The sequence below is a fragment of the Esox lucius genome, chromosome 1 (genome assembly GCF_011004845.1).
Source record: "Esox lucius isolate fEsoLuc1 chromosome 1, fEsoLuc1.pri, whole genome shotgun sequence".
Lineage (NCBI taxonomy): Eukaryota > Metazoa > Chordata > Actinopteri > Esociformes > Esocidae > Esox > Esox lucius.
In genome coordinates this window covers 17426329-17452227 of record NC_047569.1, presented here as the reverse complement: position 1 = coordinate 17452227, position 25899 = coordinate 17426329, and the positions used below count along the sequence as shown (strand labels likewise).

The 25899-nt window shown below is 42.2% G+C and overlaps 1 protein-coding gene across 3 annotated transcripts; it reads right to left on the bottom strand.

Moving 5' to 3' along the window:
* On the bottom strand, window positions 1–25899 carry cuedc1b (CUE domain containing 1b). 3 transcript variants are annotated; one of them, XM_010873537.3, is made up of 10 exons: window positions 25695–25899; window positions 10486–11123; window positions 9454–9581; window positions 8620–8746; window positions 8239–8515; window positions 7952–8023; window positions 5391–5483; window positions 5144–5237; window positions 4727–4849; window positions 1–4577 (listed from the first exon to the last, which is right to left on the bottom strand). In XM_010873537.3, coding segments are annotated over exons 2-10 (1221 nt in total). In that variant the 5' UTR covers window positions 10792–11123; window positions 25695–25899; the 3' UTR covers window positions 1–4576. The 3 variants fall into 3 exon arrangements, with proteins under 3 accessions (XP_010871839.1, XP_019905911.1, XP_010871923.1); XM_020050352.2 differs by lacking the exon at window positions 25695–25899 and adding an exon at window positions 25594–25612; XM_010873621.4 differs by lacking the exon at window positions 25695–25899 and adding an exon at window positions 12632–12886.

The window sequence follows — 25899 nt, the reverse complement described above, 5'->3', positions numbered from 1 at the left end:
TCGATAGAAACAATTTAATGAGCAGAATCTGTTAATAAATCTTTACAGATGTAACACAATCACATCAGACAGGGTACAACACAATTTCATTTTTTCAATACCTCTAAGAAACTTACCATAGTTTAAGAAAAAACTCACCTGAAATAAATCTTGAGAACAACAATCACTTAAAGAACTTCAAAAACCAAATGTGTGTGCGAAAACCGGCAGCTTAGCCCATCCTTTATGAAACAAACACATTGAGATCTTTCAAATGTATTTTGGCTTTAATAATGACCAATGTTTTTTGTTTGACCAAGATTAACTGATAGAACTGGGTATGGTCCTGTCCAGACAGAGATCTATAAAAATACCTGGAGGTTAGGGCTACCAGGATGTTTCTGGACAGGACACCTATATCTCCAGTTACATAAAAAAGAGACTGAAAACCATCAGGCCCATGGTGGTAGTTCTTTAAAGTCAATATGGTATACATTCTTATGATAGTTTTTTTAAGCCATATAAAATGACAGGCTCATAAGTACATTGTAAACAAGTATGTTGTCTGCTATTACTGGCCTCAACTCCTTTCATGTACATTCATTAGGGAGCACAATCCCCATCTGTGGTAAACTCACAGTAGAAGATCTGTACTAAGAAACATCTCTAAAAACATTTGTGGTGCTATTTGTCTATCAGTCAGAAAAAGTTTAAATGTAAAATGACAGAGTATTTTCTTGTCCGTACAATTATATGCAGAATCACACAGGCCCAATAAGTTAAATCACATCTGACTACCAGTGATACAGTATTCGAAGGTTCTGCAGGAATAAACCACCACCACAGATGTAGATTTCTTACTCTTAATTGTGCTTTTACCAAGTTAGATTAAATTGAAATGGAACACAGTACTAAAGAGATGGGAACGTCCCTGAGAGGATAACATTTGAAAGTTTCTAGGAGCAGTCATCAAACATCAAGCCATTTTAAAATCACAAAACAAAACCATGCAAACAAGTGTTGTCCTTGAGAGTGCAGTAACAAAACGGCACTCCATTTCCGAGTGAACTGAACATTTAAAACATTTTAACTTAAAAAAAGACCAATGGAATGCAAGCACTTGGTGAGTGACTGACATCCTGAAATGGTGGAATGGACAGACATAAACCTGCTGATCAGTCAGTGGGTGAAATGTCACAGGCTTCTCTAAACAGAAATCCTGTGTCTGTCAAACGATGCTGCCTCCATTGCTGCAGATAGTAATTTTAAGGTCTTCTAACATAAAGGAAAGATCATAAATGTCAAATTACTTCTGAAAGTGTGGTGCATTAAGAACATTAATAACTGTTTTTTCATTTTTGAACATCCATATGGATATGTAAGTAGCATGACTAACAATGAAAGGTCATCAGTAGTGTATGCTTAATAATGGCGCCTCCTATCTGTCACTCAGTAACGGTACAAATGAATTGGTGTCTAACATGGCAGAACCTTTTTCATCATGACAAGGGCAATAAACTCAGTTTATTGGTAAACATTTGGAAGATCTTGTGACAAATGTTTATATCAAAACAAACAACTAAAACAGACACACAATTGGCTAAGGGCAAAGTGGCATCCATCCCAATCTAAAACATTAACAGGCTTAAACAGGAACACTGAGTCTTAACATTTATTCATAAAATTTAAACCTACAATGAATAGACCTCTCCTTATGTACAACACCAAGTAGGTCTTCCATCAACAACCCTGACAGAGAACAGGGATGTTCAGATTTACTTTTAACAAATAAATGGAACCACATTACATGTCATTAGTGGAACCATCTTACTATAAGTATATTTGAATTGTGGAACCGATTAAGTTTCAATACTTTTACATTGTGGAACAATCTGAATTGGTGATATAGCCAATCAACCATTTAAATGTACAATACCATTCAAAAGCTTGAGGTTGCTTAAAAATGTCCTTGTTTTTTAAACAAAACGCGAATTTTTTGTCCATTAAAATAACACCAAACTGATTAGAAATACAGTGTAGACATTGTTAATGTTGGAAATGTCAGAAAAGCATGATTTCTCATGGAATTGCTACATGGGTGTAAAGAGGCCCATTATCAGCAACCATCAATCCTGTGTTCCAATGCCACATTGTTTGCTAATCCAAGTTAATCATTGTTAAAAGCTAATTGATCATTACGAAACCCTTTTGCAATTGTTAGAACAGCTGAAAACTGTTGTGCCGATTATAGAAGCAATAAAAACCGGCCTTAGAGTAGTTGAGTATCTGGAGCTTAAACAATTGTGGGTTCGATTACAGGATCAAAATGGTTTGAAACAAAGAACTTTCTTCTGAAACTTGTCAGTCTATTCTTGTTCTGAGAAATTAAGGCTAGTCTATGTGAGAAATTGCCAAGAAACTGAAGATATTGTACAACGCTTTGTACTAATCCCTTCACAGAACAGCGCAAACTGGCTCTAACCAGAATAGAAAGAGGAGTGGGAGGCCCTGGTGCACAACTGAGCAAGAGGACAAATACATTAGCGTCTAGTTTGAGAAACGGACACCTCACAGATGCTTGATCGGACTCAATTTCCTCCTACAACAGGACAGTGACTCAAAGCACAGCTCCAAACTATGCAAGAACTATTTAGGGAAGTAGTAGTCAGCTGGTATTGTCTATAATAGAGTGGCCAGCAGAGTCATCAGATCTCTTTATTGCATATTGAGTTGTTGTGGGAGCAGCTTGACAGTATGGTAAGAAATACCCATCAAGCCAATCCAACTTATGGGAAGTGCTTCAGCAAGCATGGGGTGAAATCTCCAATTACCTCAACAAATTTACAACTATAATGCTAAAGGTCTGCACGGCTGTAATTGATGCAAATGGAGGAATCTGACAAAAGCAAAGTTTGTTATTATTTCAGTTAAATATCTGTATTTGTAACCTTGTCAATGACCATTTCCTATTAATTTGACTATATTTCCTACTCAAACTCATTTAATGTATGTTGTCATGGAAAACAAGGACATTTCTAAGTGACCCCAAACTTTTCAACAATAGTGTAAATCCATTCTAGAAGAAACAGTTGATAAATGTGTGTTCTAATGTCTCAGCCTTCCCTCTGGTGGGCACTCGGCAGACGATAACAGCATATCGTCCTTTTGAATGATTTAGAAAAGTGCACATTTTTAAGAGAAGGATTCAGGAGTCATACCGCTGTCAATAGTTGGGAAAGAGACTGATCACTTTGAATCCTTGTGCGTCGCCTAGTGACTCAGAGGGTGGATCTCAAATCTTGCTTGACACCAGTCTTTGAAGCTCACGATATTACAGCACGGGGCCATAATCAGTCTACGTCCTCCAGAAACATCCAACAGTAATCAACGGGGTCATCAAGAGCAATGTCAGTCCTCATAGAGGCACCATCATTTTTGAGTATGGCTTAGAACATGTCTCTACTAATGAGAATGCTTGGTTTGACTACCTCTGAGAATTCACCTCACACTACATAGCAAAACACACGTTTATTAACAATGTGCACGTCAGCGGCCTGTTCATTTAGCAAATATTTCTCTACTAGTCAAATGTTTTTATCATTAATAACACTGGAAAATATCGATATGTGCCCCTCCTAACTAAATGAGATAGGGTTACAATAGAAATGCAATATGGAAAAATACGAGAACAGTGAGATATGGCAGTAAGTGCAGCTTAAGGGATATTTCAGTTTACATGAAATCTTTTGACGAGTTATGACTGGAGCACTTGAAATGGGATGCAAGGTAACACTGCATTTAGTTACAAGTAGACAGAAATATTGGATAAAATGTCCCTCTTGGGTCAGATGACCACTCTGGCAGATTGGAATCCTTACTGGATACAGGGGTTCAGAGAAGGGCGCCATTTGAGCAGGACATCTAGATTAACAACCGTTCAACTGACACACAAGCATGTCTGTCTTGGTTAATATAATCTTCACTCAAATTGCTCCAAGGCAACTCAAGATTTGCAAGGGGAATCAGATCATCTGAAATGGTGACTAAATGTCGGGATCTGCTATTCCCAGTTGTTTCTGCATCCTGACCTTTAACAGCTATTGAACTGTGAGTGTATTTGTGAATGACATCACTGGTTAATGTCCATTCCATCTGGTGGCCTAATGGCCATAGCAACACATGGGTGCATGGAGTAAACAGGGTTTATTATGGGATGTTTCAGAGGGGGGGGTTGTGCCTCCTTCAGCTCTGGAGAGACCTCCCCAGCAATATGAAAGAGATTAAACCGGTGACAAGTCCATATAGTAAGATCATGAAAACAGCAACAAAAACTTATAGAAAATAAACAGAACTGTCAAAAGACTAATGCATCTGCCCTTTATATGAAATCATATTAAGAAGAGTTATGAGACAAATTAAAATGGTAATCCAATGCAGTTATGAACAACCAGTGAAGGAGTGGTGTTCTGTAGAGAACAGTCCAGGTATCCTCCGGGCCTCAAAATGTCTGGTATGTCTTAGGGGAGCCATGGGTCACCCAGCCATGGGTCATTCTCCTGTCACCATGGAAACCCTGATGAGGTGCTGCCTCTGAAGATCTAAAATGGAAGATATGATGTGTTTGAAGACTACAGCCAAAAGGGTTTTGGTTTTGCAACCAAACCCCCTCTCCCTGCCTCCACCACCTGTCTGATTCATTCATAGTGGCTACAGAAATGGTTAAGTGATGAATGACACCAGATTTTACCAAGACAAAAGCTCCTTGTGTGGCTCATCGTCTTCCTGAGTGGCTGACCTTCTGGGCTGGCCGTCTTCCGGGCTCCCCTCCACATCATCCAGGAGGTTGGCTGTGGAGTTGGCTGTGCCCAGCCTTTGGCAAGAAATGGTGAAGGGAAACCCTTTATGTTCTGGTTGTTAATAATAATAAATAAAAGTCTCCCACAGTATTCACATTCTGCTGTTGTATCATTTAAAAACACCAAAAAAGCATTACATTGGATTTTCCACCCCAGTACCTATAAAACACATACTTCACATTTTCACCGTTTGACGGCATGCTTTTTACGCCTTTACTAACGACTTTACAATAGTATGTCTGGAACATGTTCTATATAAAAGGCAATCACAGAACCCAACCAATCTAGCAACTGGCAACAAAGGATACGACTGGTGCTTCAGGAGTGTTCTTCTTTTTGTCTTTCTCCTCTTTGTTTTCTCAGAGAATGATCTGGCGATTTCAAACAGCTTCTTTCTTGTTGCTAACAGGAAGAGACCAAAACTGTGTCATCACAAAATAAATTGCCAAGGACTTTAAAAAAGGTTTGCATAAGTCTGCAGTTCTCCTGGCTGAGTTAGTTGACTGGCCCTTGAGAATCGGGGGTTAGTTACTATCCCAGTAGAGGATGCCTTACATTTGCCCATGTGTTTGAGTTTGTCTCTGAACATGGCCTCATCCGACACAGCTGTACAGGCCTCCATGGACCCCGACGCACCACAATGTTCTCCTAAAATAAAGACAGGTGACGTTCAAGACACAAATGTTAGTATGCAACACAAACACACCCCCATACAGTACTTACAGTACAGAAGAACATTAATGATAACAATGACCCGAACAGCTTCAGTACTTGACGTTTTTATTTGACCATGTAAAGTCAATGGAATGACACTGATTTACAACTACCTGGAGAAGTTCACAGCACACAGTAGTAGCAACATGCCACAATCCTTTAGGGACAACTTCCGGTAGACAGATAAGAGCTTTTTGGTAAAGCATACCCTTTCTATGTTTACAGAAAACAAAATGAAACTTTCCAAGATGAACACTTTCCCCACAGTCAAACATGGAGGAGGTTCAGTAAGGTTTTGGGGTTGCTTTGCTGCCTCTGGTACTGGGTGCCTTACACCAGTGGTTCCCAACTCCGGTCCTCGAGTACCCCCAACAGCACACAATTTTGTTGTAGCCCTGGACAAGCACACCCAATTCAACTCAGTGAGAGCCTGATAATTAGTTGACAAGTTGAATCAGCTGTGCTTGGCTGGGGCTACAATGAATATGTGTACTGTTGGGGGTACTTGAGGACCATAGTTGGGAACCACTGCCTTACACAATCTTTTTGTGCAATTTTGATCCCATTCAAAACCTGTAGAGAGATCCGAACAGAGCAGTTGGGAGGCACCCTTCAAATCTGGGAGAACTGGAGCAGTTTGCAGAAAAGTGAGCCAAACTGTCAGTACAGAGTAACAAGTTCTTACATGGCAATAGAAAGCATGGCTATTTGATTTCAGTTATTTTGGCCAAAGGCTGTGTAATATACACTCACCTAAAGGATTATTAGGAACACCTGTTCAATTTCTCATTAATGCAATTATCTAATCAACCAATCACATGGCAGTTGCTTCAATGCATTTAGGGGTGTGGTCCTGGTCAAGACAATCTCCTGAACTCCAAACTGAATGTCAGAATGGGAAAGAAAGGTGATTTAAGCAATTCTGAGCGTGGCATGGTTGTTGGTGCCAGACGGGCCGGTTTGAGTATTTCACAATTTGCTCAGTTACTGGGATTTTCACGCACAACCATTTCTAGGGTTCACAAAGAATGGTGTGAAAAGGGAAAAACATCCAGTATGCGGCAGTCCTGTGGGGGAAAATGCCTTGTTGATGCTGGAGGTCAGAGGAGAATGGGCCGACTGATTCAAGCTGATAGAAGAGCAACTTTGACTGAAATAACCACTCGTTACAACCGAGGTATGCAGCAAAGCATTTGTGAAGCCACAACACGCACAACCTTGAGGCGGATGGGCTACAACAGCAGAAGACCCCACCAGGTACCACTCATCTCCACTACAAATAGGAAAAAGAGGTTACAATTTGCACAAGCTCACCAAAATTGGACAGTTGAAGACTGGAAGAATTTTGCCTGGTCTGATGAGTCTCGATTTCTGTTGAGACATTCAGATGGTAGAGTCAGAATTTGGCGTAAACAGAATGAGAACATGGATCCATCATGCCTTGTTGCCACTGTGCAGGCTGGTGGTGGTGGTGTAATGGTGTGGGGGATGTTTTCTTGGCAGACTTTAGGCCCCTTAGTGCCAATTGGGCATTGTTCAAATGCCACGGCCTACCTGAGCACTGTTTCTGACCATGTCCATCCCTTTATGACCACCATGTACCCATCCTCTGATGGCTACTTCCAGCAGGATAATGCACCATGTCACAAAGCTCGAATCATTTCAAACTGGTTTCTTGAACATGACAATGAGTTCACTGTACTGAAATGGCCCCCACAGTCACCAGATCTCAACCCAATAGAGCATCTTTGGGATGTGGTGGAACGGGGGCTTCGTGCCCTGGATGTGCATCCCACAAATCTCCATCAACTGCAAGATGTTATCCTATCAATATAGGCCAACATTTCTAAAGAATGCTTTCAGCACCTTGTTGAATCAATGCCACGTAGAATTAAGGCAGTTCTGAAGGCGAAAGGGGGTCAAACACAGTATTAGTATGGTGTTCCTAATAATCCTTTAGGTGAGTGTAGTTTAGGTTCCGGATATTCAACTCCCAGCCTACAACATCCAGAGTCTCCTGGTTTTCTGTTCTATTTCATTACTAATTGGACACCTAAATAAGTCCCTGATTAGAGGGTTGACATTAAGAAATGGAGTGGAACTGGTCTTGAAGTCCAGAATATGGTTTGAACGGTCTAGGTGTGTACTGTTTCTGATTAAAAAATATTATGTTCTGAATCAAAAACAAATGGTTCTGTAATATTCACAGTGGAATAATTAAATGTCAATTTCAGCTCATTGTTAGAGACTATGTGAGTTATTTGAAGAAAGTGTACCAAATTCCTTTGGTCACACCTGTATACAGTACATCTCAAATCAGTATGCCTATTGTTTTTTTATACAAGCATGCATGTGAATGTAATCATAAATCTTAACTGGTGACGTTTATGAATGATACCTACCGGGTAAGGAATTCTCCATGCTGACAGATGAATGATTGGACTTGGATTTCTTTGATTCATACTTCAAGCGATCTAAAACAGAAAGTGAGATATGGTACTCAAATTTCAACTACGGAAGGACGTGGAACCGTTACACAAGACACCTTGCAACTAGAATAGCATGAAAGACAAAATAATTCAGCAGTAGCTGACATACTGTGTAGAAAGCATGAAGTACTCATTCGGGTTACCTGTGACATTTAGTTTCCATTTGGAGGTGACCATGTGCGTGCATGAGTGAAACCCACCTCTCTCTAGGGCCACAAGGAACTCGCGGTTGCGCTGCAGCTCCCTCATGAATTCCTCATTCTGGAGAAAAAGGGCGATCCGCTCATCATCCAGGTACTGTTTCAGTTTCCGCTCCTGCTCTGTGCCTACTGTATCCCCGACACTGCTTGGTCCTCCAGGGGCCCCTGGCCCTGCACCAACTCCTGGCCTGGAGACACCTCCCCGGGCCGTCGGCTGGGCGACAGAGGACAGAGACGAGGTGAAGGAGGACGGCTGGGACAGACTGCTCTGTGTTCCCTAGAGGAGGAGGAGAGAGGTCAGGTTTTTGTAAGCAGGACGTTGCCCCTCTGTTAACGACGGTTTCATTTGATACAACAGCTTTCTTCCTGTCCGCTGTGTACCTGTATACTGTCCAGCTGCTGTGGCAGGATCCGCAGGAAGTCATCCGGCAGGTTGCCTAGCAATGGGGGGTTCCAGTTCCTGTAGCTGCGGATCTTCCGGTGACCTGGAGGTGGCTGGGCCTCGAACCTAGGTCAGACCAGGTTTAAAAGTCAGGGCCAGGATAGAAGAGTCTTCATTTTTTAGGTACTTAGACGGCCATAAACATTGATTTTGTCAGTCACTCTCACTCATGTATCAATAACAACTGCACAAATATTGTTTCTATCGCATTTTAAAATTTTGAGAAATAGTTAAACTAAATTTGCGTGGAGGTATTAACTGGTCCAGTGACACCAGTACCAATTACGCACACACACGCACACTTATTATATGCATATTTTTTTATATGGCCACCAGGTGGAGCCTTGACTAACAATATCATCATGAGGTCAGTTGTGAATGCACAGGATCTGCTCCTAATTCAAAGCATGTAAATCCCAGGGCCCATGAGACCACTTCCTCAGTGGGTCAAAGAGAAGAGGCTGAATTGCATGTGAGCCAGATATCCTGTTAGGATTTTTAAATCTAACATATTTTTTCTACACATATTTCAACTTGTTATAGTGCTTCCAAACATTAAATAGGTATATACGTCAATGATAAGCCAGTTATTAAAAAGATTAGCCATCACTTTGCAATATGGAGGAAAAGCACATAATTTCTTTAATGCTTCACCACAAAGACTTGGATAATTTGGAAGCCTTAGAGCCAGCAATGTTTTCAATACATGGTAAGAATGTGTTGTTTCCAGTACTATAGAGGGAATGGAGCATGGACCCCCTACAACACTTTACCTGGGTGGAGGAGTGGGCGGGGCCTCTGGGTATTTCCTGTCATAGATGTGCATATCATAAGTGGGCGGTGAGTAGACAGGAGGCGGTTCTTCGTCTGAACTGTCCGGTTCTAGAGTCCGCTCTAGAATCTATCACAGGAAATGGACGAGACCAATAGAAAGAAAACAGCCCTGATCAATAACATGAATGCACATTTAAATTACACAGTAAAAAAGACAACAGCAGCATGCTGAGTTTGGGGTGTTTGATAATGTAATGAGCAAACAAACCGCTTTAGCATTCATACTGCTTTCACTATTTTAAGTGAGACAACTTGGGTTGCTGTTCCTTTTTTTGCTTAGTATACAATCTCTTACCACTGATTAACAGACACTAAAACCAGAACAGGAGGAGAGGCCAGTAAGCAGCAGAGGATATGACAGGCTACAGAAGGCACACGTCATGAGGTGCATTATGGTCTCACGCTTGAGTTGGGATTGGATACAATCTGTGCTTGAGTCAGCATCTTCAGTGGGTCATGAAGCTGCAGGCTAATTCTGAGAAGAGCTAGAACACAAAGCCTGCTTTACTGCTGTAGTGGAGAATCCATCCTGGCCATGTTATCCAGGAGGGTCAGGTTGAGATTAATCAAGTAATAGCCACACAAATAGTAGCGTGGAACAACCATGAATCAACACCGGACAGAGGCGAAGGACACAGAGAACTGGGAAAATAACTTAAAAAATTGAATAATAGGGCATCAAATTAGTGTACTGGAGACCTGTGTTCAAAAACTATCTATTATTTTCCAATTAAAAGTATTCTGATAGATTTTCTTTCATAAGACTACTATTATCAGACAAACTGCTAGATGTGCAAATACACATTTTTGGGCCTAACGCATTCTGTAAATGTAACATGAAACCAAGATTAAAGGGATAGTTTTCACAAAATACAGTCCGTAAGCCAAGATGAGCTAGACGACAAGCAGGAAGGGGTTCAATGCTGTTTTTCCTGACTGGTCAGCGGTGTTGTGACTCCGCACTGACTGACCTCTGGCGGTATGCTGTCATCGGAGTCCGAGCTGTCATCTGATCCCTGTCCGTCAATGCTCATCTGGAGGAGTTGGTCGATGGTGGCGTCCACCGCCCCGTTGTTGGAGCGCAGGACGCACTCGATGACCTCATAATCCATGGTGGGGAACATGGTCTTGAAGTCCTCCATGGCCTGGTTGAACTCCAGGCGCCGGACCTGGCGGTTAGGCCGGCTGTTGTTGAGCTCCCCTGGGCTGGCACCACTGCCGCCTCCCGCCCCACCTGAGCCTCCGTTACTGCTGCTGCGCCTGAACAGGCTGGTCATCCTGTTGCTCTGACTGGTGCTGCCGCCTAGAGGTCAGGAGGATCCCTTCACACAATGTGCTACCTCCCTCCCTCACTCTGCTGCTCTCTCCCTTCTCCCTCACTCAGTCCGCTCCCCGTTCGATCGTACGGCCTTATTCACCGTCTCATCCTACCAGCTCGTGCAGGGCAGTCCTCTTTCCTTTCCGCTTACTCGGCTTGATTTTCCGCTGCATCAAAGGGTACAGGCGTCCTGGGGCTCCTGTGTCCGTATCCCGTCCACAAAACAGTCACGGTTTCAGGTCAGAGAGCTCGGTTGAGGGACCTGCATCTTTAGTCTAGAAGTGTCAGCACCTGGAAGGGAAATGAGAGAACTGGTTAGAGAGATCACTTTGTTTCTGTAAAATGTACAGTTCATTAATGCGTAGACACGCCCCCAAGCTAACCACAGACGCAAAGCCCCAACTCCTTAGTTAAAAGGCCACACTCAAATATAATGACAGAAACTGGTGGTTCCACAAGATCCGACATGGTTTTGTATTACAGGGCATGGTGTCACAGGGGGAATACGGACTATGTCCCCTCTTCGATCAGTCTTATCTGGCTAGGCAACTGTAATATTGTCTAAAGACCAAACAGTAGCAGACTAGCAAATCACATAATAGGGCAGTATAATTTACACAACAACAAAAGAACATATAGCTATATTAATTTACATTTGCATGCCAGCAAATTGTATTATGAGGCTATATTCATTTACATACAAAAGACATAAGGCTATATTCCAACTGGACAACCAGGCTGATATGTGTGGCATGCAGGATGGCATGGAGGAGCCATGGGGACCAACGTCCTGTCAACTTGGCCTAACGGGGGGACGCCAACACAGGCCTACACCCATCCAGCCCAGAGGGAGCAGATACTGGCCAGGCGGCTGCCACAGATGTCATGACTCAGTGTGCGAAGTACAGACTACACAACAGGCACATACTGATTCGCAGCATAACCCCCAGCTTGCCTTGGGGACATCAGGCCTGGCAGATTAATATTGGGAGTTTATAAGACTGACCCGAACACAGACTGACTGAGGTCCTCTGCAGACAACAAGAAATGGCAGCAGCATCAGAAAATCTGCCACAAACCAGGGCAAGCACACAGGGAAAATGAGCCGGACAGGAAGATCACAAGACCTGACACAACAGAAGGATCTATAAAGGATTAAGGCCAACAGAAAAAAAGAAATCCATTAACTGGGAATCTGGAAACAAAGACAGATTAATGAGTCTGGATCTTTTATTTCTCATAACCAGCCAAAGAATACTTAGACATCAGTAGATATACGTACATGCTACTACAGAATCATTTGCTATTAACACAGAATGGCTACCACTTTCAAACACAGAAAAGCATAAAAATAAAGCGAAAGTCTAAACAATAATGTTTTATGCCATTTCAAAATGAAAGTTTTGTGCTTAGACCCATCCTTAATGTATTGTTCCTACATTAAGTATGATGAATATACCCATTGACCTCTCCACTGGAACTCCCATCTGTTCTCTGGATGTTAAGCATTGTTTGACATTCACCTGCAGGTCCATCATGCCTAATGGGCCTTCCAAAAACCCCCGCTCCACAACTAGCCTGGTGTACCTTACTGAATATACTCGCAGACCTTTTAGTGGGATTCTTAAACGCATGTCAACTTGCGTACACTGTTTATTTTGACTTTTAAATGGAAGCTCACACCTAGTCTACATGTAAACATGACCTCCATACACAAACCTGACAGAGATTTACCATAGTTGTTCTAAACTAAAAGCTGTCGCAATGTACAATATGAAACAGAAGATCATTTATGTTACCTCTCCACTACAGAAACCGAGCAGCGTTGTGGTGAGTGTTCAGTTCATAGAATCCCAGATAAGCTCCAGAATCCCTGACAACCAGAGTTCATCTCCAAGTCTAAGGGTTTTTGCTTCTTTCTGGTTTCCCTTACAAGAGGCCAAGGAGGGAGAGGAGGGAAAAAGCGGAATTCCAAAAATGTTTGGTGCTCCTCTCAGGGGAACTGAAGCATCCTTTCAATGCCTGGGCAAATCACTATCACCGCCTCCCCCCTCGCCTTCCCCGGCTCCGTCCTTATAGTGCTGGGAAGAGAAATCCCTGGCTGTGATGGAGGAACAATGAGCGCAGTGCCGGCCCAACCCACATGGCAGTACCAGGCCCCGTCCAGCAGAACAGGCAGTCCACCACTCCACAGTCTCTTCTTTACATGGTCACTGGCTCTGGTGGACACCGGGTCATGTCACCATGAGGTGGAACGGAGGATAGCATGTGTGGTGTGTGTGTGTGCTGTATGAACGTGTTAGACGCTCTCATCACACTAATGGAAACTTTGTGTAAAGAGTTGATTATTTCACAGATAAACAAGGCTTTTTCAGCTGGCTGCTAGGAGGATGAAATAATCAAGGACAGTGAATACTGATGGTCGGAATTATTTTGTTTATTTAGTTATCACTCCCTTCCTATTTCTGATCAAATAAATATTTGAAATGGCTACATTCCCTCTGTTGCTGCAATATTTAAAATCCCTCGGCAACAGATTCTGCTATGCAGCCTGATGTTTTTAGAGCAGCAGCAGTCCTCCATTTAGGCAGGAGCAAATCTCCATCTGCAAGGCCTCTATGTTGATTTACGGGGCCATATAACGCAGTAGGCTTTGAACTTCATGGCCCGTAAAGTACCTTTTCACAGTACCTCGCTCCAGCCAGCCAGCCAGCCAGCCTGTACATACACACTGCACCACACCATCTCCATAGGCAAGAGTCACTGAACAGATTCCAATCCTGGGTAATGGGCAATGTGTGAGACCACCTGTTAGGGGTGAATATGGATGTGCCAAAGTCAAGCAACAGAGGAGTGGAAAGGAAAGCGAAAGGGGGCACTTTCACATCTTGCAACCGGCAACATTTCAACACATCTTAGGACTAACATTTCTTTATCCAATTAATATGAATGCAGTGGATTACCAACCATTTGATTGGGACCATGGAGCTCCACCCCCCTCTCGCTGCAAGTTTTGGGCAAGTCCGTCCTTTTTAGTCCAGTGACTATTAATATGCGTGCCAGAAACAAAGTTCCTCATTAGTAGTCGCATCACAGTGTGTTGACAAACACATTCCACTTACAGTATGTTATCCTTTTCCTATATATTACATTCACTGAGCTGAATTACTGCTTCGGGCTGCTGCGGAAGGGAGACACCAACCATGACAGCTTGGAAACACTGGGTTCCCCAGGCCAGGCTGTGTCTGGCCAGCTGTCAGACAATATGTTGAAACACCTAGATAGACCACCCTTTACATGACAACATCAAGACCGTGACGTCATTCTTCCATACAACTACTAACTGCAATACAACTCAAGTTGATTGCAGTGGGTCAATCAGAATCAGAAGTGCTGTTCAGAATGCTGATTCAGATCAGAGAATCGCGGTATCAGTTCTTCATCGTATACACAGCATGGCTTAGTCACTCTGGTTTAAAAATACTTTGCTTTAGAAACACTCCATCCGTCAGCCATATTTGGGAACACTTCTCTTAATGCAAATAAGCTTCCTTCTTTCAAGCTCAACAACCCCATTTTTGTACCAGCAGCCTTTCCTGCATTTTATTACTGGTAACGATACCCTGAATATTGGGGGGGGGAGTGCATGTCATGTGTCTCCTGACTTGGCACAGTCACTCAACTATTCACTCCTTTCTCTCACACAAACATCACCACTTCAACAAGACATTACTTCATATGCACCCTGGAACCTGTTATTTATAACCTGCTCTTTGTCCTGTCTGTTGTTTGAGTCTGTTGTTGGCTGCTTCACAACACACAGAAAACAAGAGGAAGCCCAAGCGCTACCCTGCTCAACAGTATTGGACTTACTGGACCCATTGCATTCACTGTGCTAGAGCAGATAAGAAAAAACATTACCCTACAATAGAGCATTATAGAGCGATAAATGTTGTTGCCCTCACTGGATTCGAACCCGCGTCTCCCACTACACCACGCTGCTATACTTTTGCCCAGTATCAGCATAGCATCTCGACATCATTTTGTCACACATTAACATCACGCCAAGTTTTAATATTTCGATAGACACCATTGTGTTTAACTGACTAACGTTTCTTATTAAGTTTACCGCCACCACAAATAACATCTATGAAATGTATGGCTTGTGCCACTGGCCATTTTAACAGCTTATTAGCCAGTAATAGGCTTACTAGTATCAAACTTAATACTTGAACTTAACACAGCCAAAGCTATTTCATGGCACAAAAACATTTGTTTTTCTTTCATTCATGAATGACATTGATAGAATAACTATCAATATAGGTCACTTTTTGTCAAGTGAAAAGACGAGAGAATCGTGGAAACCCTTACTCTTTTACTGCCCAAGGGGTTTTTATCTAGCCTATATTACCCCTAAAAATCATGCACGGATGCATACCTCGAAAATCCACCAGAAATAGTCGCAATATAAACAGTTTTATTTTAGGCTTCCTATAACATAGCTACTGAAGGTTGTAGCCAGGAAATTTTTTAACTATCCGGAACAAATCCTAATGCATAATTTGCTTTGACTGTGACGAAATTCAACTGCGGGACCTATTGGTTGCAGGGCCGCATCTCTAACCACTACGCTGTTTAATAGGGGGTAATCAGTCAGTCAGGCAGTCAGTAAGAGACATTCGCTCTTCTTGGCCGGCTCAGTTTACACAGTCTGGCAAAAAGGCATTCCTTCTGTTAGTAGCCTATGTAAGCTTCGGAGAATTGATCTCAAGGGTTGGGTGTTTTCAGACGGCAGGCCCCATGTCCCAACAATTCCCAGGCTTTGTCCCCATGACAACCATGATCCCGGTATTCCATCTGGGGCCATCAGAGGTGGGACATTCTAGTCTACCATATTGAGCACTGGTTCTAGCCAAGCACTAATGATTTAGGGAAGGACAGCTCCTGTCTCCAATCAACAGGAAAAAGAAAACTGTTTCCACTATGATAATTCTAAATACTATAAGCCTAATTGGGACAGTAAAACTATTGTTAAGACAATAATAATAACAATTATAATAAAACTAACAACAATAACAATTCATTTTTGGATTAAACCCAGCAGTAGCTCTTAATATTTCAATCACCTAAAGAAATTCTACAAATGTCTGTGTCAAACTACACACATCTACAGGAAACACGGCGGAAAGTTCAGCGTCTGCGTGGCCAGATGTCTCTTCAGTACATCCGTTCTCTATCTACTTTTCATTGTCCCAACAGGACCAGTTGGCTCACAGGCCCGCTCGGCGCTGCAATTCTTTTACCCTGTATCAACTTCATGATAAACAACTCTTGATTAGGAACCTGCGTGGTCACAGAAACGCCCAGGTGACTCAGGACGGTCGTTCTCAAGACGTGTCTTCCGTACCCAATCGGATTGGCGTTCAGGTTCTCCTCCCACAGCACGCCCCACCGGGGAGTCCGGGACGGAATCCTGACAGGGCGAAAGGAATGCCCAAGCACGCACGCACACACATTTCCCCCTTTGTTTCTACTGAAGTGCAAGGGTTCTTAGATTGTGCACACGAAGCGAATTAAAAAGAGATCATATCCTGCCTGCATGTTAGCTCAGGGGCAAGCAGAACAGCCAGATGTTGCAGCCAGCTCTTAAAAACTAAATATCTCAAATCTGCCTTTGAATCCAGTGCTTGGGCCATTTGAGTTTGTTTATTTTACCTCACCACGGGGCTTGTAGAAAATCTATTTTGTACAAACGAGTAAACACTGATTTAAATACTTGATTATTTAACAAGGCTGTAGATCAGGAGGCAAGATGGGGACCACAGGGAGTAGATCCAAGTAAGTCGGGCTGCCATCAAATCAGCCAACATCTAAGTGTGTGTTTTCCCCACACAATGAACTCTACCAGATGATCACAGAGGCGCCAGACCCAGAGGTCCCCAGACTGATTTCACGGGACAACGGGTGGACTCTGTGACCTAATGTAAACAGACCTCCTACCATCCCGTTTTGTTTTCACAGCCGACAAAGGAGAGCAATAGCACCCAGAAAGGGTCTATTTCAGAGACGAGACCGTGTTGTGTTACAACAGGAGTAACCTGCCATAGGCTGTCTGTACTGAAGACAGATCCACAAACATAACATACATTTGAGGCTTTGAAGTACAAGTCACAAGGCTTTTAGTGTAATCATATTCTCACTATGATCTCACCCTGCAATCATCGATTTGTCCATTTTTTTCAACTCACACAGAAGTCTAAATATTATTGAATCTTGTCCATCCCTTAGAAGAGTATTTGGCAAAATTTCTGTTCATGGGCCATACTGAGATTTAATTTCAAGAGGGCTGCACATTCTACTTAAAATACTAATTGTTTGTTAAAATCAATGTGGGCCAGAAAGGGGCTGTTATTAAAACATAATACCAAAAGCTACATCTCCCAAAACACTTTCCCAATCACCTAATGCCCCTCTATTACATCAGCCTAGGCAATAAAGAAGTTCTGTTTTAAACACTGACTACGCCAAACAGAAAAGCTGGCTTATGATCTCTCTACTTGCCAACTCCAACAAAAAGGATGGGAGGCCTATATGGTTTAACTCCGACAGACTGCAAACACCCCTTCAGCAGAAAACCTGAAATCCTACTTTTTATGATCTATTACAGAAGTAATGTCTAATAGGTTTCGTTTACACTGAGAGAAGGTTGTGGGCTCGAGTTGAGGGTTGTGTGCCTCAAGTCTCTACTACTCAGTCCATTTCAGTCAAAGGTTTGGCATCATTATGGGGCATTTTGTATTTTATATGATAATACAATATTATGTATATAAGAAAAAGACAAAATTCAATGAAGAGATGTTAAAAAAAAAGTTTTGAATTTAGAATAAATAAATAAAATAATCAAAGTAAATGAATTGCCTACATGACACAAAGCTCAACTCCATGAGTACTTGGAAAAATAAGCTTTTTGGAACTTTCCAAAAGTTGGGAAATCTCCAAACTCTAACGCAAGTGCTTACATGACAACTAGGCACCTGGGCAACGTACTTAAAGTTCTGACACTTCAACCCGAAGATCAAACAGGTTTGCCGTCCAGTAATGTTTAACGTCTCATCTACTTCAGTGTGTGTATTACAGTCTTGCAATGCATGTTTGGTTTACACACAATTAATCAAAACTAATAGAACTGTTCTGGTGTGCTGCATGAAGAACCGGCATACTTTACCTGTAATGCTGAAGACCAGAAGAGGCAATAGAAAAAAAAATAATACAATGTCAGCTTCTAGGCCCTTAGCTTGGGATGGTGTTATTTAAACTATATATAATCATCTTTTGGAAACAACTGGTGCAACAGATACATTTGGTGAGCTAATGGTGCAACAGAGGGAGGGCTTCTATCACCGCGAGGAAATGGGAAGCGGGTCAAATAACAGGACGTCCTCAGATTAGAAAACCTGTCTACAAGCGAAGCAGAAGAGTGGTGCCTTAAGCGAGGCAGAGGCAATATGCTGTAAAGGTAACTGCTAAGCACAATCAATATAGGTCATTTGTATGGAATGCCACATTGAATGTATTGAGTGAGACATTTGCGAGACACTTATAGACACATTAACTAAAATTTCACACACACAGACTGTAAGATAAATAAAACTTCTGTAATCAGTATCTAACAAACAGACACGCAGATGGTGCTTGTAACAGGATTGTACAGATGGTCGTTTTGTCAATATTCAGAAAGTAGTTTCCGGTCTCCGAAATGTTCCATTCAACAAGTATAATTTGCACATTGGCTGGGCCTTCATGCCCAACAACATGGCGAAGGGATGACAGAAGTGATAAGAAACGGGAGCCAAAACAAAGTGATAGCGAGATGGTGTAATGAATCACAGACTGTCATGTCTGGCTCCAAACGCCTCCCCCACACCTCAATCTGTGGCCCAGCATAACAGAGGCATTTATCAGCCAGTCAGCAGAAGAAAAAACTAAGATTGAATAAGACAAATAGCAAACTGAGGTCAAAAATGAACTACATTTATTTTAAATGTTGTAAAGTTCCCAGACGTGACCCCGCCAATCCAGGCCCCTGTTTGTTTTTCTACTTTGGACTGTAGATACACTGCTGTACTTACAACATCCATCGGTTCATCCTTGGATGTCCCTTACATTCAGAAGGAGTGATAAGAAAGGAGATAAAGGTGGTAGAAGCTAACCCATGTCGACCCCACACTACCAGAAGGTGTCCAAGTCGTCATCACATGATGACTCAGACCAAACTTAAAAGCCTAAATAACTTAAAATAACTTTTTTTTTTTTTTTACCTTAAACAAACGTTATTTTCTATGCATCAATTTGCACTATTTGCCATTTTTGATCTTTATCCACCGCAGTGATGAACCTGGTGTTCTCATACGTTACATTAACGTTTCCTGTAACAGGAGGCCTACACAACAACCCATTACGTGTATGATACAGGTGAGGTGGATTGGAAAGTTTTCCAACATCCAGGACACAAAAGTTAACATTAAAATCTTAGCTCAGATTTGAAGGGGAAAAAGTAACCTGGCACCCTGAACCAATTACAGTAATTATTTTTGACCCATAAGCATGATGGGAATAGAACAGACAAGACAGCAGACCAGTAAACCAAAGCCTAGTGACTACTCTGATACCCTATAATCCTCCTGTTCAATGACCTGGTTCCCGGAAAAGAGAGTGTGTGAACTAAAGAAGAAAGAAAAAGTGAGAGTGGGGGGCACACTTCAGCTGGGGTGTTACTGGAAACCTCAAACAATCCCCCGCTTCCATTTGACCGCCTCAGCTTCCTCTCTTCCTGGAAGCCTTAAATATGTATGAAGGCTGCATCTGTCAGAGCACACACTATAAAACTAATCATGACCACAACGGTTGGTAGCAGGCCTTTTCTGGGCCATCAGCCATACAGGGAAATAGGGAGTTTTCCCAGAGAGGGAGTTCAATAGATCTCATTAGACAATACAGAGAATGGCACACTTGACATGTCCTTCACTCAAATGTATGGCTTGTTTCTTTTTTACTGGCAAATCAGAAAGCACCATTAAATTAGCCTAGGATGTTATACACTGAGAACTGAAAACTCTTATGCCACATTATATCATGGTCAGCAACAAAAACTCTAATGTTTCATGATAATTGGCTGATTCAATCAATGTTGGGCTACAATCAGTGGTGTGAAAAGCCAGTGACCCAACTCTTTCATCCCTTACCCACACTTATCCTATTCTCATGGTCACCACAAATCACACGACCACTGACAATTACCGTGGGGTGACAGGCCTGGAGGGGTGCACCTAGGTGGCAGCAGATGGTAGGTTACCCAGATGGGCCTCAGTCTGGTCGGTCTGTATGCCATTCCCAGAATCCCCTGGGTGGGCTAAATTAAAGGTCAGGAGCCATATGCAAACTGGGGACCATCTGAAGGTGAAGGGTGTGTCAGCAGCTTGCTGGGACAAGCAGCAGTCAAAGAGAAGATGGTCCCTGGGCTTTTTAACATGCCTCCTCCATCATTACCGGTCTCTCCATGATCGGTTAATGGGGACTGTTTCACCCCGTGGATGGACAGACCATCGGCCTTGTGGGAAAGGACAATGACCAGGAAGTTATTTTCAATGAGATTAACATTTACAGTACTGACACTAACCACTTACATCCATTTGTATTCAAATCAAATGCAATGTATAAGGTACTATGGTAACAACAACTTAAAAAAAAAAATCTACATACAGGAAACATGTAAAGTAAGCCAATTGCTGTACAAATGCTAATTTGAAAGATCTGGATTATCACTGAGAAGGGCCAAATGCAATTCTTTAGAGAACCATCACTGACCTCAACATTTTTTTACTGAACAATAAGCACTTCTGACCGACGAATCACACACCGATTTACGTGACTGTTTCCTCACCACAGACTGGGAAATGTTCCGAGAGTCGTCTGGAGGCCATATCAATGAATACACAGACCGGTTTTATTAGCAAATGTATTGACGACGTTGTACAACTATACAAACATTTCCTAATCAAAAACCGTGGGTCAACAGTGGTATCCGTGCCATGCTAAAGGCTCGGACTGCAGCATTCAACTCCGGCAGCATGGACCATTATAAGAATAGGTATGACCTCAGGAAGGCAATAAAAATGGCAAAAAGTCAATACAGAGTCAAAGTAGAATCTCTCTACCAGGGCTCCAATACCAGGAACATGTGGAGTGGTCTGAGAACCATCACTGACTATAAAGGCTATTCAGGTGGTGTGGGGGAAGTGTCGGCTTCTCTCCCAGAGGAACTGAACTCCTTCTCGGCTCTGAGAACATCATCCCTGGTATGAATACTCAAATTGACCAGGACGGCTGCCCTTTACAAATGACCAGGTCAGACGTCTGTAATGCCCTAAAAAGGAGTAACACTCACAAGGCTCCTGGACCAGATAACATCTCAGGCCGTGTTCTCAAGGTCTGTGCTGATCAACTGGCTGATGTCTTTACTGATATCTGCAAACTATCGCTACGTCAGTCAGTGGTCCCCACCTGCTTCATAAAGTCCATCATTGTTCCTGTTCCTAAAAAGCTAAAAGTCCTCAGCATGAATGACTACCGCCCTGTAGCACTCACACCAATCATCATGAAGTGCTTTGAGCAGCTAGTTAAAACTCACATCACAGACTCCATGCGAGTAACACTTGACCCGCTACAGTTTGCCTACAGACAAAACAGATCCACAGAGGATGCCATTGCTTTGACCCTCCACTCTGCACTCTCTCATGTGGACAAAAGGAACACACATGTGAGAATGCTGTTCATTGACTACAGCTCAGCATTGTGGAATCTGAGCATTAACAATTACAATGTGAATGTACGTTTCATTGGAAGTGAATGTGCCGAGATACTGAGAACAACAGAAACCTCTCTGTTTAGATTATCTCTCTGTAGGTTGCGCTCTGATAACCCCAGGAATGTTCACACTGAACATTTGGCATGGGGGTTACTATCTAGGAAACCTGATCTTTGCTAGGTAGACACACACTTCAATGTATATATCAGCTTGTAACCAACATTACAGTGAGAAGAGATTGAGGTTGTGTAAGAAAGACCAGGTCTGTAACCTCATGAACAAGACTCTCATGCTGCAATAAATAATTGAATTACTCTCTCCCTTGACAAACGGGTATGCGATAATTATTACAACCACTATACGAAATGGCTGATTTCTAACAGGCTTCAACACCATTGTGCCCCACAAGCTGGCGGTGAAGCTCAGGGATCTGGGTGTCGACCCCACTATGTGCAGATGGATCCTGAACTTCCTGACGAGCAGACCCCAGGTGGTGCGGATGGGCAACGCCACCTCCTCCTCACTGATTCTCAGTCCTGGCTCCCCCAGAGCTGTGTGTTGAGCCCGCTCCTGTACTCTCTCTTCACCCCCGACTGCCTGACAATTCAAGTCTCCAACACCATCATTTACGTTTGCAGACAACACCACCATCATAGGCCTGATCTCTGACAACAACGAATCAGCCTATGGAGACGAAGTAAGGTCACTGACTTTGTGGTGTCAGGATAACAACCTCCAGCTCAATATCAGCAAAACAAAGGAGATGATTGTGGATCCCAGGAAGCAGCGGCGGGGAGATGTTGGGAGACCACGCCCCCACACACATCGATGGGTCTGCAGTAGTGAGAGTTCACAACATCAGGTCCCTCTGGATTCCAGGATACTCACAAACTTCTACAGATGCACTGTCGAGAGTATCCAGTCCGGCTGTGTCACCGCCTGGTATGGCAGCTGCACCAGCCTTGACCGTAAAGCACTTCAGAGGGTGACTAAAATAGCAGAGAGCATCACAAGGTCTGACCTGCCATCCCTGCAGGATCCCTACACAGAGAGGTGTAGGAGGAGGAGCGAACGGATCATTACAGATCCCAGCCACCCATGCCACGGACTGTTTACCAAGCTGCCCTCAGGCAGAAGGTACAGGAGTATTCAGTCCAAAACAAACAGGCTACAGGACAGCTTCTTTCCACAGGCTGTAAGGCTGCTCAACTCAGGAACCCCTCTTCCCTTCCATCCATATTCCATGCACATCTCTAACTTTATATCAAGCACACCTGCCACTTATATCATGTACACCTGTCACTTTTACATTGCACTACGGTTGTATAGTTATTATTATTGATGTGTTTTTTGTATAGTGTTATTACCGATTGATTGTGTCATCTTATTTTTTTTTCTTCACTTTTTCACTTTTAACTGCACTGTTGGGAGTAGGAAAACCAAGCATATCATTTCCGCAACTTGTTATTGCAAATGACAAATAAACCTTTTTTGAACTTGATCCAGTTCATCCAGAATAAAGGTTGAGATGTTTTCAGCCTCACCGGGCAATTCCTGGCCTGTCCAAGCATTTCCTAGGGAAAAGACTCAACCAAAGAACAGCATCCGAAAAAAACTCCTGACCCAGAAGCGTTAGACGCCTAGATATAATTGGCTCTGTAAATAATTTCTAAAGCACAAAAAGAGTAGAGTAATATGTATGCAATCAGGTCAGTGTACAGGCAAATTGGCATCAAAGCAGCAGAGTTTTCAAGATAACATCAGTGCATTTTGTGTTACATGAGAATGTAAACAACCGTGACAGAAATGCAATAACTTATAATAAACACCATCAATAACAACAACTGCTCAGGAACAGCTAGTGCACTTTAGGAATTACTGACAGCTGCACATTATAATAAAGTTTATGATAGAACAAATGCCCATCATAAGTATTCTCCCCCTTGGATGTCCTCCCATTTTGACTTAATGGAATTAAAATATATTGAACTGTACTTTAGTATGAAAACTAGATTTAAAAAAAATATTTGGATTATAGAGTTCCCAGTGAACCAACTATTTTAATGTACGAAAAAATATATGTTGATTAGATAAGTAAGTATACATTTGACAGCGATTACAGTTGTGAAACTTTTTGGGTAACCTGCTAAGAGATTTGCAAGGACTCTACCATATTTACCCATTATTCTTCCCAAATTGTTTACAGCTCCGTCACATTGATAGTTGAACATTGTTTAACCTAACATCACGAGCATTTGAAGAAATGCCAGAAAATACACCCAAACAAAGTGGTCTTGTTCAGTAAAAAAAAGCTTTAAAAGACAAAAAGCAATATTCAGTGGAGGTTCTCTTCTGCACTGTTCAGCCAATCCAGAAAATCCATAAGAGTTGTTAAAATTGATGGCTGGCTTATTAACGTCAAAATGCAAAGTCAAACTCTTTCCATTTCCCCTGAAAACCAGAACTTCCTGTGTGGGGAACAGGGTCCAACATTAACAATGGTCAGCTGGCTTAGGGCCAGTGAAAACATGTCAGCCAAGTGATTGTTGTCAGTACTGTAAGCCAAAACTGGGTCAGCAGCTCGCTACTAGCTAGTAGAGATGGGATGATCAATCAAAAGTTATCAACACTGACCACACCAACAACACATCCAAGACATTCTGCTTATATCATATGTTAGAATTCATAAAAAATGTACAAAGAAACTGTTTTATTTATTTGTATTTAGAGAATTATTTTCAAAGTTTAACATAATGGAATATTTTGTGTACCATCAGTGGCAGTACCACATCAGAATGCAACAAAATGCAACAGAAACAATCAAAGAAAACGTCCACACAAAGTAAAGGGGGGGTGAATACTTATGCAATCCACTAGAACTACGTACTTCCATTATAAATAATATACTGAAATTACATTTTTTTGTGAAAGCTTGCCTTTATTATCCAATGTGGTGTTTATAATACACTGCGTGCGATCACGTAAGGCTCGCAAGGGTCCACTAACTGATCCTTCTTAAGACATTACAGTACAGCAATGCATCGCATCACAACACAGCACCGACAGCTGTCTATTATTGGTTAGTGTTGTTGACAAAAATCTGGCAACCGTTGTTAGCTTCATCAAATTTCTGAAAACCAGCTACATCTAGTTAGATAGCTGATGGTGTTGGTTTGGGCTTTACCACCAATGACTTCACGATATTAGCAAATAAAATTGTCTGATATTTTCTGTCACTTTCTAGGCTGCACATGAAGTCAGCTAACGTTATGTTAGCTTGCATTTACTGCTGATTAACAGTACAGCTAACGCGTTTGCTACTTTAGCTTTGTGAATGTGATTGTGTGAAGCGGGAATGGCCCCTTTTCATCGGTATATTTGGCATTTCTTAAGACAGTTACCGTAATTACTTACTTACAATACCTAATAATAATAATAATAATAATAAATAAATGATAACGGCGAATGTGAGGACAAGACGAACAAGCACCTACCTATCGCTAGCTAGTGGTCGATAGCTACAGTACTCGGGAAAGAACTGTGCCAGGGTGGACGGTTCACTCCTGGGACGCTGTAGCGTATGGGTAACGTTAATGCATGATCGGAAGGGCCTCACTGATTCCAAATCACAACATTCCTCCATATATCATACTACATACATTGATATATATCAGTGTTATTAAAATGAGCACAATCGACCAAGATCTACATTACCCAGGGTTAGGTACTTAATCTTAGTAAACTGAGAACAGTCAAAATGTTACTTATTTGGCTGTATCAAGTCACAGTAGCAAAAAAAGTATCATCTTCTTGACGTTAACGTAGCGAGTAATGGATATTGCATTTATAGCTAAGTAATTTCATTTGTAGGGTTTAAATAATGTGTTAGCTACTTACTCAAAACATCAGCACTCAAATGGTTCCCGAATGGTAACTATCGTTACGTCGATTTCTCCTATGTATTGTTTTTTTCACCCAAAACAAAACAATGTACTTACAGATTGTTCTTCACTTTCCAGCGTCCGCCGTGTTTAGATAGCCTAAGTCCAAATTCTTGCAACAGGGGGCTGTCCACAAAATTGTACCTATATTGACTGATAGTAGTAAACCGGATAAATGGAAAAATGTGTCTGTCGTTTGGAGACAGAGGATACATCATGTCCCAGAAACAAAGAACCACACAGCTTCCTAGCGGAGAAATGG